The 16,021-nt window shown below is 38.5% G+C and overlaps 1 protein-coding gene across 1 annotated transcript in view; it reads right to left on the bottom strand.

Moving 5' to 3' along the window:
- The window catches only part of RPF2 (ribosome production factor 2 homolog), a 30,842-nt gene extending 23,925 nt beyond the window's left edge, over window positions 1–6,917 (bottom strand). Inside the window, exons 1-3 of the mRNA XM_037065050.1 lie at window positions 6,821–6,917; window positions 4,467–4,599; window positions 820–857 (exon numbers count right to left, since the gene is read on the bottom strand). Coding sequence (XP_036920945.1) covers window positions 820–857; window positions 4,467–4,599; window positions 6,821–6,843 — 194 coding nt within the window. The 5' untranslated portion in view covers window positions 6,844–6,917. The remainder of the gene's footprint in view (window positions 1–819; window positions 858–4,466; window positions 4,600–6,820) is intronic.
- Between the last annotated feature and the right edge of the window lie 9,104 nt (window positions 6,918–16,021).

Raw genomic sequence — 16,021 nt, 5'->3', positions numbered from 1 at the left:
AAAGGATTATTTGCAAATTTGACCATTTGTATGGTCTCAAAGTATCTCCTCCAAACTGTAATGTACTAGTTGCAAAGAGAAAAATGGTAACTTTATAATGGAGAAACCCAGCAGACACCCCTGTAACCAAGGTTAATGCCACCAGTATAAGACATCATCACGTACTCCCCAGTTTGATTTTCTGAGAAAAAGCACATCACTATGGTGGTATTCTTGCCAAAAACGCACAATCTCGATCTATTAATGAGAAGCTTAAGGCAAATCCAAAATGAGGGATATTTTACAAAATAACTGATGAGTATCAGGGTCATGAAAGACAATGAAAGATTGAGGAACTGTCACAAACTGGAGGAAACTAAGGAGACATGTTGACTAAAGGCTATGAGGGATCCTGGGAGAGAAAAAGGACATTAGTGGAAAACTAGGTCCAAACCAAACCAAGTCTGCAATTTAGTTAACACTATTGTACCAGTGTTAACCTCTTATTTTTTATCATTGCACTATGGTTATACAAGATAAACATTAAGAGAAGCGGGTTGAAGGACATATGGGGAACTCAACTATTTTTTGCAACTATTTTTTTTAGACTTTTCTTAAGTCTAAAATTATTTCAAAATAACATATATGCTACTATTACAATTATGTAAGAATATTCAATACATGTGAAAACAGACTAGAAAGAAATAAATTTTAAGAAATACAAATAGCTATATGTAAGGAACTATAGTGTTTAAAAAAATATGTTCCTGAATCTTTCTTAAAGTGGCTGTTTGTTATTTTTATAATAAATTAATATAATTTAAAGTTAAAAAAACTTACTTTTTATACAGGACTCCATATGGTTTTTTCAGTGCATACTGTAAAACATAATTTAGAGCTTTCAAAACAAAACACATTCAGTAAAGCAGAAGTAAAAATAAAGCATTGTAACAGTCATTATACAAGATAACTCTGCTCCCTAAACCCTATTCTGATGTCCTCTGCTTGGCTCCCTTTTGATCACTTACAACAACTTGCAACATAAGCTTAGTATTTTAATTTAGCCCGGACTTACCTAGTTATAATTTTCTATGCCCTTTCAATTGTCTATCCAGCTTAAATGCTTCTCTTCATTTCTTTAAATTCTACCTACTCCATTCTTTTCAGGCAAACAATCTGAGAGTAGAAAGACCAGAAGGAAATAGAAAAAATAAATACTACCAGGAAAAGCTGATAGAATTTAAATAGTGTCTGGAAATGAGGAAACTGAGACAGTTATAATGATGGCAATCAGAATACTAGCCAGTTGAAGCCCTGGCTGGTGTGGCTCAGTGGATTGAGTACTGGCCTGCAAAATGAAGGGTCTCTGGTTTGATTCCCAGTCAGGGCACAGGCCTGGGTTGTGGGCTGGGTCCCCAGTAGCGGGCATGGAAGAAGCAACAAAATACTAGCCAGTTTAAACACAGCCCTTAAAAAAGTTTGTTATTCACGTTGGCTGGTGCGGCTCAGTGGATTGAGCACCAAACTGTGAATCAAAGGGTCACAGGTTCAATCAGGGCAAATGCACGGGTTGCGGGCCAGGTCCCAGCATGGGGCATGCAAGAGGTAACCACACACTGATGTTTCTCTCCCACTCTTTCTCCCTCCCTTCTCCTCTGCCTAAAAATAAATAAATAAAATGCCCTGGCTGGTGTAGCTCAGTGAATTGAGTGCGGGCCTACGAACCAAAGGATTGACGGTTTGATTCCCAGTCGGGGCACATGCCTGGGTTGCAGGCCAGTTCCCAGCAGGGGATGCACAAGGGGTAGTCATACATTGATATCTCTCTCCCTCTCTCCTTCCCTTCCCCTCTAAAGATAAATAAATACAAATTAAATAAATAAATAAATAAAATCTTTAAATTTTTTTTCCTGTTTTTCAACCCTCTTTTCATTTTTCTTCCTACTTATTTTCACCCATCCACTAACAATCAAATTATTACCTATATAGTCAGTGCCACAGGGAACAACAAAGATCTAAGACATTACCCTGCATTACAGAAAGGTAAATGAATGAAAACAATGAAAAATAAGGTGAAATGATTATTCATTAACTATTACTGATGGTGATCAAAAGAAATCCACCAACCCTGGCTGGTATGGCTTAGCTGGTTGGAGCATTGTCCCATGACTGAAAAGCTGCAAGTTCAGTTCCAGGTCAGGGCACATGCCTGGTTTGTGGGTTCAATCCCTGGTTCAGGTGTGTAAGGAGGCAACCCACAGATGCTTCTCTTTTGCATCAGTGTTGCTCTCTCCCCTGCCCCATCCCCTCTCTCAAAGCAATGAAAAAAATGTCCTGAGGTAAGGACAAACAAAAAAAGAAGGAGAGAAGAAATTCACCAGTTAAATCTATCTTTTTACTAACACTTATCATGATTCTTGACCATATTTCACCACTCTGTGGAATGAAGATTACCACCTATTCCTTTTTTAAAAATTGATTTGAGAGAGAAGAAGGGAGGGAGGAAGGGAGGGAGGGAGTAAGTAAGCCACAAGGATCTCCTGTTCTACTCATTCATGCATTCACTGGTTGATCCTTGTATGTGCCCAGACCAGGGATCAAGGGTGCAACCTTGGAGTATGGGGACATCACTCTAACCAACTGAGCGACCTAGCTAGGGCCATTACCACCAATTTTTGACAACTCAGGAGTCATCAATAGGAGTGTTAACTATAGTAATAATCTGTGATATTGTGCTGTTCTTAGAGATTATGTAAATACAACACAGGGTTATTGTGTTGAAAGGATATTGGGAGGACAAGAGCAGTACCCCATCAACACAATGACATTCAGACAAACAAAAAGAATGAATATATGTTAGATAGCTGAATTGACTGCTGTTTAAATATCACAGGGAGTTTAGTCAAGTTTTAAAATCTATCCAATTATTTAGTTGATTTAACTCCAAGAGTCTATCTGCTGTACTCAAGCACCTATTACCGACTATGCCTTTCACTCACTGATTAAACATTTACTGAGCAACTACTATGTGCCAGATACTTGGCCTGACATGAGGCTACAGAGATACATAAAACTTTTATCTTCACCACTTAAATTACATGTTCTAAACTGAACAAATCACTTTCCCCCCCAAACCTGCTCCACATGATTTATTCTTTAATTGGATTATCACTCATCAGGCATCCAAGCAGTACCTGGTAAGTCATACTTCTCACTCATGCACATACTCTTCTAACCTTAACATCTATTCTCTCTGATCATCTCTCATTTTCATCATCACCACTGTCACTCTTTACCTGGCTGACAGCAAAGACTTAAATAGTTTCCTACCTCTGTTTCAACCCTCTTTAGTCAAGTTGATTAAATGGATCAGATCTCTTACTTAAAATCTTTCAATGGTTCCACTGAGCTCAAACTTCATATTATGTTATCCCTACCTATTCTTCTAGTTTTCACCTAGCCCACTTTTCTTTGCCACCCCAATTATTTTCAGTTCCCCAAATGCATCATGATCCTTCACACTTTCTTGTTTTCTTTTTTATTAAAAAATATATTTTATTTATTTATTCTAAAAGAGAGAAAGAGAGGGAAGAAACATCAATGTGTGAGAGAAACATCGATCAACTGCCTCCTGCTTGCCCCAACTGGGGACCCGGCCTGCAACCCAGGCATGTGCCCTGACAAGGAATTGAACTGGCAACCTTTTGGCTCGCATGCCAGTGCTCAATTCACTGAGCCATAACAGCGAGGGCCTTGTTTTCTTAATCCTCAGCCAAGGACATGGTCATTGATTTTAGAGAGGGGGAAGGGAGCAAGAAAAAGAGGGAGAGAAACTCTGATGTGAGAAACACCAATTGGTTGCCTTTTGCATGCACTGCAATCGGAACCAAACCCACAACCCAGGCATGTGTTCTGACTGGGAATTAAACCTGCATCCCTGCAGTTCACAGGCCAACCAACCAAGCCACACCATCCAGGACCACACTTCCTCTGAACAAGCTTTTTCCTCAGCCTTAGAAAACATCTCTTCCTCACCTAGATCTTGTTCCAGCGCTGCCAACCATCCCACCCTGTGCATGCTTCCAGCACAGCACTCAATACACAATGCTGTAATTTTTTACTTGTCTGTCTCCCTCACAAAGCTCACTGAAGAGACTGCTTCATCTAACTATTAATCCTCAGCACCTAACACGGTTAACTGCTGTTGGTGAACAACTATATAGTAATATGCGGTTATTTCACTTTACAAGTTAGATATGTTCCTTAAATGTGAGTAAATCAAATGTTAAAATCAAGTGCTTTAAGGAAAACCAGTACTCAGTGCCTCGGCAAGGCAAATAACCTTTACTTGAGCTTTTCTCCAAGGCTAGCCCTTGTTAAGGCTACGATAACGTATCTACGCATATATTTCTCCAGCAGCCCAACTCGTATGCTGGAAATGTCCTAAATGATTTCAAAACCATTTTAAAATACGTATATATACATACCACATCCCTGAGTATTTGTGTCACTGTCGAGTTTGCATTTCCCCCTTTAATAAGCATGGCATTTTTAACATTTTCACTGAGTTTCGGTTCTCTCTTCTCAAGGAATCTCTTCGCTCTTTTTGTTTTAGGTTTTCTGTTCAGAAAAATCACAATACATAACAACTTAAAATATTTTCTTTATATTATAAAACTTTAACTTGGCTAATGTGTAAAATCTTAAAAATCAACAGAAACATTACATAACACTTATCTGTTAGAATTTCACCACTAAACAAAATCTTTCTAGGGAGATAATTAGTAAAAAAAACCCAAAAACCATTCAGTTATTACTGTTAAATAAGTTCATTTTATTAGCTTTTGAGGTTTTTTAAAAAATGGCTTTCATTTTAATATTCCCAACATTCTTTTATTACTGCTTCTTCATAAACCTTTTTTTATTAAAGGGGGAAAAAACTCAAGTGAATACTGTTGATATTTTTACTTCATTTTTTCCTCAATCTTAAGACAATCAAACTCTACTCTGTAACCTACCACAAAGAACTGCACACCAATTGCTGATCAACCTGTGGGCAGTTGCTAAACACAAAGAGGCTCATTATTGCTCATCCTTTCTCCAGGTTTAAGACCACAATGCTTGCCAAGAATTATACACTATCCCACTCCAACAAAACTGCTGAGAAAGTCACACATTATTGTCATCAAAGGGGAATAATGGCTGATACTTATTTATAGAACCACTCTATTAAGGCTTAACCTTCACCAAGACCCTATGAAACAAGTTCAGTTATCATCCTCATTTCATAGATGAGGTCCGTGAAGCCAGAGAGGTAGAATGCCCAAGGTTACACAGCTTGTAGATTGTCAAAATCTTCAAAATGAGCTAGATTTTAAAACTCATCTAGACCAATCACCCTGCAAAATACGAAGGGAAAACAAATTCAGTGTTCTTGTTTTATAATGTGACAGGAGAGGTGGAATGGGTTTTACACATTCCTGTTCAGAAAAAGAGCTTCACCTCTGCTTCCACTACAGTGAGATCTTGCTTTTCCAACAGTTCTCTGCCATTTACTGAAAGAACTCCTCCTCTCTTAAATAATTATGACCATCCCTCCTTCTACCAGACCCTATGGACACTTCAGGAAGGAGAGAAAAAAACAAAACAGAATGTACACATACTCTGGTTTGCCATGCAAATTTTTGAAAATTCCCTTCCAGATAAAATGTCAAGCACATATAAAGCTCCTAATAATTTATATTAATAATTAATATAATAGTCAAGACATATTTAGTGTGTTTACATGGCAGTATAAATGCTATTTATATTGTACATGTACCTTCAGATAGTTACTTCTCACCAGCCAGCAAAAAATGCAAGTAACACCTTATGTTTTATTTGTTCCCCAAGTAGATCGTAAACTAGTCTTACTCATCTGCTCCAGTCCCCACATCTAGAGGAATACATAGCAAATTCATTTTAGAAACCTCTAAATTAATGACTAAAAGAATACTTTGTTAACCCAGGTATTGGAAGAAAGTAACAGCAAATAACAGCAGGAATATTTAGGAGACCAACAAATATTTTTCGAATTAATTTATTAATAAATAAATTTATTTTATTTTTATTAAATAAATTTATTTAGTTTTATTAATTAATAAATTTATTAATTTATTTAATCAATTAATTTTAATAAATTAATTCATTGAAATATTTTTTCGAAAAATTAATTTTTCGAATTAATTTAAGGATAACTCGGGGAAGTGTACATGGTTGGGAGGAAACGAAACGCTAACGAGCATTTTTACGCTGTAGCAAAGGCTTACATACGTTCTCCCAACAAACCTCACAGTTCTATGAGGTACCTTTAAATCACAGAGGTACGATTATGAACACTTGCGAGACAGTTCACAAAGCGAGACTTGGGGAAATTGAATGGTCCAATGCCACAAAGCGTAAGTGGACGCGCCTGTTCTGTCATCTAGATCTGTCAGACAGATTCCGAGGCCTGTGCTTGTAATGCCCCACCCCCCGCCCCCGCCGCCCCACTCTTCCACCTCCCTCACACCTCGGAAATCGCAACATCTGTATTTGGCTACAATCAAAAAGCGGCCAAAACTCCTGCGCAACCTCTCCCTTCACCCGCCCACCTCTGCGGCTACCACGGTGGGCTTCCCCGCGATCCGGCTCGGGGTAGGCAGACCAACCCAAGAGTCCCAGACGAGTGAACTGATCGGCCTCCACCCGTCTGACTGGCAGGTATGAGGAACCAGGACGGGATGAAGAAGCTACAACACTCCACTCCTCCACTGGCGCCCCTCTCCCAACGTTGCTCGCGGCTTCGAGTCAGAAAACTTACACAACCCGATCCAAAGCATCCATCGCTACCGCTGCGCGAACTGAATGAACACACGTGCACCGCGCGGTTACTGCGAGATTGGACAGTGACCCGGAACAAGCGGAACCGGAACTTCCGTGTGACGCCAGTTCCGGGGGCCGGCGCGTCGGGGATGCCTAGAGATACCAAACTTGGAGGGGATTGCGTTCTGTTCCCTCGGTTACGTGTTCTTTTTTTTTTGTTGTTTTGGCCCTTCTGTCGTGGAAATCGACGTATTCAGGGACCTAGTGCTCTTCTGGGACTGCCCCCGGATAGTAAAAAGGTTGATAGGTATTTATGTGATCACTAGAAATATATCAGTGTGAGGTGTGCACAAAATTACACGACGGATTGTGATTTTTGTTCCAATTTTTTAATTAACATATACTTAACATACCCTTTAATTTACCCCCATACAGTGTACAATGCAGTAGTTTTTCGTATATTCACAAGGATGTGTCACCATCACCACTATTCCCAGAACATTGTATCTCCCTAAAAGGAAATACCCGCTCTTTGCAACACAGTAGCAGTTACTCCCCATTTTCCCCTCCGGTTCCCATCCTCTGGCAACCGGTAGTCTATGTCTCCATGGATTTACCTATTTTGAACATCATACAAATGGATCCAACCCAATGTGGCCTTTTGTGTCAGGCTTGTTTCACTTTGTATGATCGTATGTATTTGTGTTTAAGGTCCATATATATGCTGTAGCATGTGTCAGTAATTCACTTATTTTTTGAGGACTGAATAATATTCCATCCTATGGATATACAACATTTGTTTATCCATTCAAAAAATTATGGACATTTGGGTTGTTTCCACATTTTGAGTATTATGAATTATGCCATTTTAAACATTCACGAACAAGTTCTTTAGTAGACTTTTATTTTCAATTCCCTAAGAGTATATTTGCTGGATCATATGGTAACTCTATACTTAATATTCTGAGGAACTGTCAAATTATTTTCACCTGCACCATTTTACACTCTCATTAGCAATGTAAGAGTGTTCGGTTTTTTACTGTTGCTGTAACAAATTATCACAATTACTGGCTTAAATAACACAAATTTATTGTTACAGTTCTGAAAGTCGTAAGTCTGAAATTAGTTTTGTAGGTCAAAAATTAGAATGGGACTGCATTTTCAGTAGGACTGCATTCTCTTGGAATGCTCCAGGGAATAATCTGTTTCTGTGCGTTTTCTAGATTCTAGAGGCTATCTGCATTCCTTGGGGTTCTTTCATCTCCAAAAACCATGGATTGAACTTGTTTCCATTGTCACATCTTTTTCTCTGGCTCTGACGCAACTGACTACCTCTCATAAGACCCCTGTGGCCCTAGTGTATGTTGCTTTGTTGGTTGGAGTGTTGTCCCATTATCTAAAGGTTGCAGGTTCAATTCCCTGTTGGGTCACATACTTAGGTTGTGGTTGTACCAGTAATCCCTGGTCCTGGCATGTATGTGAGGCAACCAATGTGTCTCTCTCACATCGACGTTTCTCTCCTTTCCTCTCTCCCTTCCTCTCTAAAAGCAGTGTGTGTGTGTGTGGGGGGGGGGATGTCCTTGGGTGAGGATTAAAAAAAACACCTTTGTGCTTATAGGGGGCCCACCTGAATAATTCATGATGATGAACCAATGTCAAGCAAGCAGCAAATTTTCTTTGGCCCTTTAAGGTCTTTTGATGGGAGTCTTAGTCTATCAACCATATATTCTAATTTCTCTATTCCTCACCAAAATTTGCTATTGTCCATCTTTTTTTTCCCATTAAGCGACCCTAATGGATGTGAAGTAATACATCATCGTGGTTTTCACTTGCAGCTCCCTGATGGCGGGGAGATGCAAGTGAGCATCTCCCTGTTGAGCATCTTTTTAGGACTGATTGTCCATTTTCATCTATTTAAGTTTTGAAATTTGCCCATTTTTAAATGAGTTCTTATTTTATTGTTGAGTTATAATAGTTTTTATACATTCTAGACACAAGTCCCTTATCTGGTATATAATTTACAAATATTTTCCCTCATTGAATAGATGCCTTTCATTTTCTAGATAGTGTCCTTTGAAGCAAAAAAGTTTTCAATTTTAATAAAGTCAAATTTATCAATTTTTGTTCTTCTTGCTTATACTTTTGGTGTCATGTATAAGAGGCCTATGTCATGTACAAGAGGCCTATATATTCATTCCCTAATCCAAGGTGATAAAGATTTACACCTATATTGTCCTCAAAGAAGTTTTATAGTTTTAGCTCTTACATTTAGACCTTTGATCCACTTGGAATTAATCTTTGTGTATGGCATGAGACAGGGGTTCATTTCATTCTTTTGCATATGGATATCTATTTGTCACAGCACTATTTGTTGAAGAGACTGTATTTGCTCCATTGTATTGCCTTTGTTCTGTGGTCTAAAACCAATTTACTGTAATTATGGGGATCTATTTCTGGGCTCTCTGTTCTGCTCCATTGACCTCTTAATCTGTTCTTTCACCAACACCACACTGTCTCTTATCACAGCTCTACAGTAAATTTTTAAGTCACATAGTATCAGTTCTCCTACTTTGTTCTTCTTCAAGAGAAGAAGAATGGCCACTGTGTTGGCTATTCTGGGTCTTTTGCCTCTCCGTATAAAGAATAAGTGTATTAACTGTATCCTGCCTCCCTGCTGTAATTGCTTTTTAATTCCAAGAGGTTTTTGTTGATGCTTTCAACTTTTCTACATAGGTGATCATGTCATCTGAGAACTATGACAGTTTTATTTCTTCCTTCCCAGTCTGTGTACTCTTTATTTCCTTTCCTTGTCTTATTGCATTAGCTAGGACTTCCAGTGTGATGCTGAAAAGCAATGGTGAGAGGGGACATCCTCACCTTGTTCCTTATCTTAGCAGGAAAGCTTCAAGGTTCTCTCCATGAAATATGATGCCAACTGTAGGGTTTTTGCAGATAATTTTTGTCAAGCTGAGAAAGCTCCCTTCTGTCCCCAGTTTGCCAAGTGCTTTCTTAAATCATAAATTGGTGTTGGATTTTGTCAAATGCTTGTTCTGCTTCTATTGATATGATCATGTGATTTTTCCTCTTTAGCTTTCCTATTTAGCTAATGAAAAATCATTAGTTTTTGAATGTTGAACCAGCTTTGCATACTTGAGATAAATCCCACTTGGTTATGGCGTATAATTCTTTATATACATTGTTGGATTCAATTTCCTAAGATTTTGTGAGGATGTTGGGGTCTATGTTCATGAGATGCTGGTCTGTAGTTTTGTTGTAATGTCTGTGTGTAGTGTTGGTATTAGGGTAGCGCTAATAGAATGAGTTTGAAGGTTTTCCTTCTGTTTCAAGTCTTCTGAAAAACATTGTAGAGAACTGGTATAATTTCATTCTTTTTTTAAAATTTTTTTAAATATTTTATTTATTTATCTTTTTAGAGGGGAAGGGAAGGAGAGAGGAAAGAAACATCAATGTATGGTTGCTTCTCGTGCACCCCCCGCAGGGAACTGGCTCCTGCTGGAAACTGGCCTGCAACCCAAGCATGTGCCCTGACTGGGAATCGAACCGCGATCGTCTGGTTCACAGGCCTGCGCTCAATCCACTGAGCTACACCAGCCAGGGCTAATTTCATTCTTAAATATTTGGTAGAATTTACCAGTGAACTTATCTGGGTATGGTGTTTTCTGTTTTGAAAGGTTATTAGTTACTGATTCAATTTCTTTCATTGCATCTTTTGACGAAAAGGTCCATTTCATCTAGTTATGAGATTTGTGGACACAGAGTTGTTTATCATATTTATTGATTGTCCTTTTATGTCCATGAGATCTGAAGTAATGTCTTTTTCATTTCTGATATTAGTAATCTGTGTTCTCTCTTCTTTCTTAGGTAGCCTAGCTTTAGAATTATTGATTTTGTTGATCTTTTCAAAGAACCAGCTACTGGTTTTGCTGATTTTCTGTATTGATTTCCTGTTTTCAGTTTCATTTGACTTCTGCTCTAATATTTATATTATTATGTTTTTCTTTTGCTTATTTTTAATTTAATTAACTTTTTCTGGTCTCCAATGTGGAAGCTTAGATGGTTGATTTTAGAACATTCTTCTCTTCTAACATATGCATTGAGTGCTATAAACTCCCTCTAAGCAGCCCTGGTTGGTGTGGCTCAGTGGATTAAGTGCCAGCCTGTGAACTGAAAGGTTGCTGGTTTGATTCCCAGTCATGGCACATGCTTGGGTTGCAGGACTGGTCCCCAGTTGGGGGTGTACAAGAGGCAACGGATCAATGTCTCTCTCACACATTGATGTTTCTCTCCCTTTCTCCCTTCCACTTTCTCTAAAAATAAATATTTTTAAAAAAATCCCTGCAAGCACTGCTTTCACTGCAAAACCCAAGTTTTGATAAGTTATATTTTCATTTTAGTTTAAAATATTTTTAAATTTCTCTCAAGATTTTTTTTGACCATGTGTCATTTAGGAATGTGTTGTTGAATCTCTTGAGCATTTTGGAATTTTCCAGCTCTTTCTGTTCTTGATTTCTAGTTTAATTCCATTGTTGTTTGACAGCAGACATTATATGTTTATCTTTTTGTATCTGTTAAGGTGTGCTCTGTGGCCCCCCAGTGTATTGTGTTGGTGAATGTCCCATATGATCTTGAGAAGAATGATATATTCTGCTACGATTGTGTAAAGTTGTCTATAGCTGTGCATTGTATCCAGTTGATTGATGGTGTTGAGTTCAAATGTCCTTACTGATTTTCTGCCTGTTGGACCTGTCCATTTCTGATAGAGAGGTGTTAAAAGTTTCCAACTATAATATTAGATTCATGTACTTCTCCTTGCAGTTCCATCAGATTTTGCTATGTATTTTCACTCCTTTTAAGCACATACACATTGATTGTTATGTCTCCTTGGAGAATTGAGCCTTTACCACTATGCAATGGCCCTCTTTATCCCTGATAACTTTCCTTGAAGTCTTCTCCATCTGAAATTAATACAGCTACTTCCACTTTCTTTTGATTAATTTTACATGGTATATCTTTCTCTAGCCACTTACGTTTAATCTGTGTCTTTATATATAAAGTGGGTTTCTTATAGACAACATTGAGTTGGGTCTTGTTTCTCGAACCACTCTGACAACGTTTTAATAGTGCAATTGGACCATCGACATTCAAAATGATTTTTTTAAAGTTGAATTAATATCTACTATATATACTGTTTTCTATACATTGCCACATTCTTTGTATTTTTTCTTCCAATCTTCTGCCTTTTGCAGCTTAATTGAACATGCTATATAATTCCATTTTCTCTTCTTTCTAGCATATTTGGTTATACTTCTAAAACATTTCTTAGAGATTGCCTTTTATAGCACGTAGGCCCAGGGAATGGCCTGGAGGCTGAAAATCTATCTCAAGCAGAGGGCAGTGAAAGACTGAAGAAAAAGGCTGGCCACTTTGGTATGGTGATTAGTAGTTCATCAAGGGGAACTTACAGAAGAGGTGCATTTTAGGAAGATGCAAGATGAAATGGACCCCTGTGCCACTTGACAGATGTTATATAGGGTGAAGTGGGGGAGGACTGATATGGGTATTAGTACCTGAATGCTCCCAGGTACAAGAAATTACATGCTTGGCCAGGCCAGGCCAACAGCCTGTTCCAGGAACCAGCACATAACAGGTGACAAGGTATTGATGTGCTGGTGCACATCAATATGAACATCAATTATAACTTCTAAGGGAGGTCTGTGGTAAGCCATCTCTATTCTGGCCATTTGTTCTGGTCCAGCTCCTGTGTCAGACAGCAGTCACGTTCCTAGAAGCTGGAAAAGGATTTTTAGGAAATGGATTTCCCTCTTGGAGCCTCCAGAAGCAAGGCAGCCCTACCAACACTTTGATCTTATCTCCCTAAGATTGAATCTTGGAATTTGACCTCCAGAATTATAAAATAATAAACTTATGTTATTTTAAGCCACTAAGTTTGTGGTAATTTGTTACAGCAGCAATAGCGCACTAATACTGTCATAAATTTGGAGCCTGGAATATGAGTAGGAAATAGAAGCTTGTTAAGATATGAAAATTAAAATCTTATTTTGGATATGAGAAAACTAGAACCTTGGCCACCTTGACATTATTATTAACGATATGTGTGTGTCTCCGTTAAACCCAGATACAAAATACCAGTAACCCACCCCTTCAAATATGAACAACCGAACCTTTAACAGGAGAGCCTAGGCAGGGCTGCTTTGGCCATCTAGGAGTGTTATGGGAACAAAATGAGCCTAGTGGGGCTACTTTGGCTCACTGAAAAGTCATGGAAGAGGGGCCTTGGAAACAGGTTTTGAGGGTTAGCCTGGGATGAGCTACCACTGACTATTACTTCCCTGGTTGCAAGGCTCTTGGGGAGCCTTAGAGTTAGGAGATGCATACCTGAGAGGAAGAACAGGAAGAAGGAAAAGACGTGGGCATGCTTCCCAGAGGGGGGGAAAATGCATACCAGAAAAAAAATTTCAAAGAAGGAAAAAAATGCTTAGAAACTTTGAAAATGCTTTGGAAAAAATTTTTAAAGAAAGAAAAAAATGCTTAGAAACTACAAATTGTCATTGAAAAGGCATATTCACTCTGTGATGGATTAATAATGTACAGTGTACTTCTAGACAATTTTATAAACAGGATTTTCTTATTCTCCAAGGGAAAATGATGGAAGTCATAAAAGAGAGTCATAAAACTATTTCCAAAAACCACTAAGAACATTTCTGGAAGATTGCTCTATGCAAACCTGACACATTTAGAAGCTTGTTCGGTTTCACATAAGCTGTTGGAACAAAAGGAAATGAAAACAGTAGGTTTAAAAAAAAACAAAAAACCCCTTAAACTGCTGCTAAATGAATAGAAAAGCATACATCAACAGCTTCACTAAACTGGTCATATCTGTCAATAAACTTATGATCATCCATCTATGGCATAATGAACAAATGAGTGGATTTTCAAACATTTCAATAATGGACTGAAAAATAATTCCTACTGAGGCAGCTTAACAGCACAGCCCTTTTGAATAGAATATTATCTGTAAGCAGAAGCCACCCACTGCGTTCGATGACAGTAGTGTGTGGTGGGACACTATGTAGGGACTGGCTCCGAGATTAGCTTGTAAGTAACCCTAGTAAGTTAGTAAAACAGATCAATGGTGTAGAAATTCTAGTTTTACAAAGTATTTCACTGTTGAAAAATAAGATTTAACCCTACTTAATTCCAAGCATTTCACCTTAACATGTAAGAAGCTGAAACATACGTTCTCTTCAGAACTTATGACTATATTTTCCTCTTCAATTTAAGGTACAACGTACCTCGGTCTAGATGTTACTTTTGCAAGATTACAAATCTTGAGAATCTTCCTCTCAACTTTATACTTTTCTAAATATTTAAAGTTTGCTGAGCCCTGACTGGTGTAGCTCAGTGGATTGAGCATGGGCCTGCAAACCACACTATCGCGGTTCAATTCCCAGTCAGGGCATATGCCTGGGTTGCAGGCCAGTTCCCAGCAAGGGACTCATGAGAGGCAACCATACATTGATATTTCTCTCCTTCTCTCCTTCCCTTCCCCTCTAAAAATAAATAAATATTTAAAGTTTGCTGAAATACATAATGTATCAATTAGGAGTGTGTGTCTATTACAGGGATTTCTTTCTTTCTCAGGTAAAGACCAGGGGTGCACAGTTACAATGAACAGCAGTAGTCATCAAGGGTTTGGAATGACAGTCACACTCAAGAGGTCCCAGCCTGGCACTAGACTCATTTATCTTTACAGGAAATGTCACAACAGCATGAGCCTTGTTTCAGCAGGAGTCTTTACTCCAGCTGCCTAAGTGTCAACACAGATGTAAGGGAACAAGACCCTTTGGGTGGGTGCAAAAGTTGTGCTGGCTTAGAAGCTTCATGCTTTCTAAGCATGAAGAACCAGTATCTCTCTCTTTTTTTAAATAGTAACATCCTTCTTAGCATTTTTTTTAGATTTTATTTATTTATCTTTAGAGGGGAAGGGAAGGAGAGAAGGAGAGAAATACCAATGTATGGTTGCCTCTCATGAGTCCCTTGCTGGGAACTGGCCTGCAACCCAGGCATGTGCCCTGACTAGGAATCGAACCGCGATCGTGTGGTTCGCAGGCCCACACTCAATCCACTGAGCTAGACCAGCCAGGGCAAGAACTGGTATCTCTTGAAATAGTATGAGTGTAGCTTCAAGGGATCTTAGTGATAAGAAACATACACTCTTTTTACAGCCCAAAGCCCATCCTACCTAGTTAGCTCAATCAGTTAGAGTATAATCCCAAGACACCAAGGTTGGAAGTTCAATCCCTGGTGAGGGTGCACATAAGAAACCACCAATGAATATGTAAGTGGAGGAGCAAATTGGTGTTTCTCTCTCCCCGCCTTCCTCTCTCTAAAAATCAATAATTAAAAGTTTTTTTTAAGTCCAAAGCCCATGTTTTCCAATAGCTATTTATAGTTCTTTTCACAGTCTTCTTGATCCAGATACAATTTACCAGCATTGTTAATCATAAACAGTATTGCCTGGCATCACAGCTGATGGGGTTTTTTTTTTTAGTATCTTGTCTAGTAAGTTTCCAGAGAAAACAGTTCTGAAAGGTAAAAGTGAGGTCTTTTTACTGGGAGAACTTTATTAACTCTACTCAGAGCAGTCCAGGGCAGAACCATAAAGTTAGGCCCCAACCTTCTGTCTCACTTCGCCACCATGGCTTCTATTTCCAAGGTTCCTTCACAGTCCAAGAAGCCTGCTGCAGCTCAGTGTTCTAGCAGGAAGAGAGGACAAGCTGGCCCATTTCCTTTCACACCTAAAGTATAAGGAAACTTCCCAGAATTACCCATCACTCAACACTTCTGATTCTATGTCATTGGCCAGAACTTAGTCATATGGATATATATATATATATAAAATCAAGGAAAGCTGGGCACACTGATGACCTGAGTAAATTCTGGGATTCTATTACAAAGTAAGAAATGAAAGAATAGATACCAGGTCAGGTAATTAGAAGTCTCCCCTACACATACATATGGTGCAGAAAATAAGCTTTTTATTACACAAAAGCTGAAACTAAACAAGTCATATAAAAAATGGAAGATACACATGCTTGTGATTTGGAAAATTTTTTAATCAAGGTAAATTGTTTTTTGTAAAGAGTTACAAAACTTA

Source organism: Sturnira hondurensis, unplaced genomic scaffold (genome assembly GCF_014824575.4).
Source record: "Sturnira hondurensis isolate 20B ecotype Veracruz unplaced genomic scaffold, ASM1482457v3 Scaffold0015596, whole genome shotgun sequence".
NCBI lineage: Eukaryota > Metazoa > Chordata > Mammalia > Chiroptera > Phyllostomidae > Sturnira > Sturnira hondurensis.
Note: the sequence above shows the minus strand (reverse complement) of the source record. Positions and strands in the feature narration are given on the sequence as shown.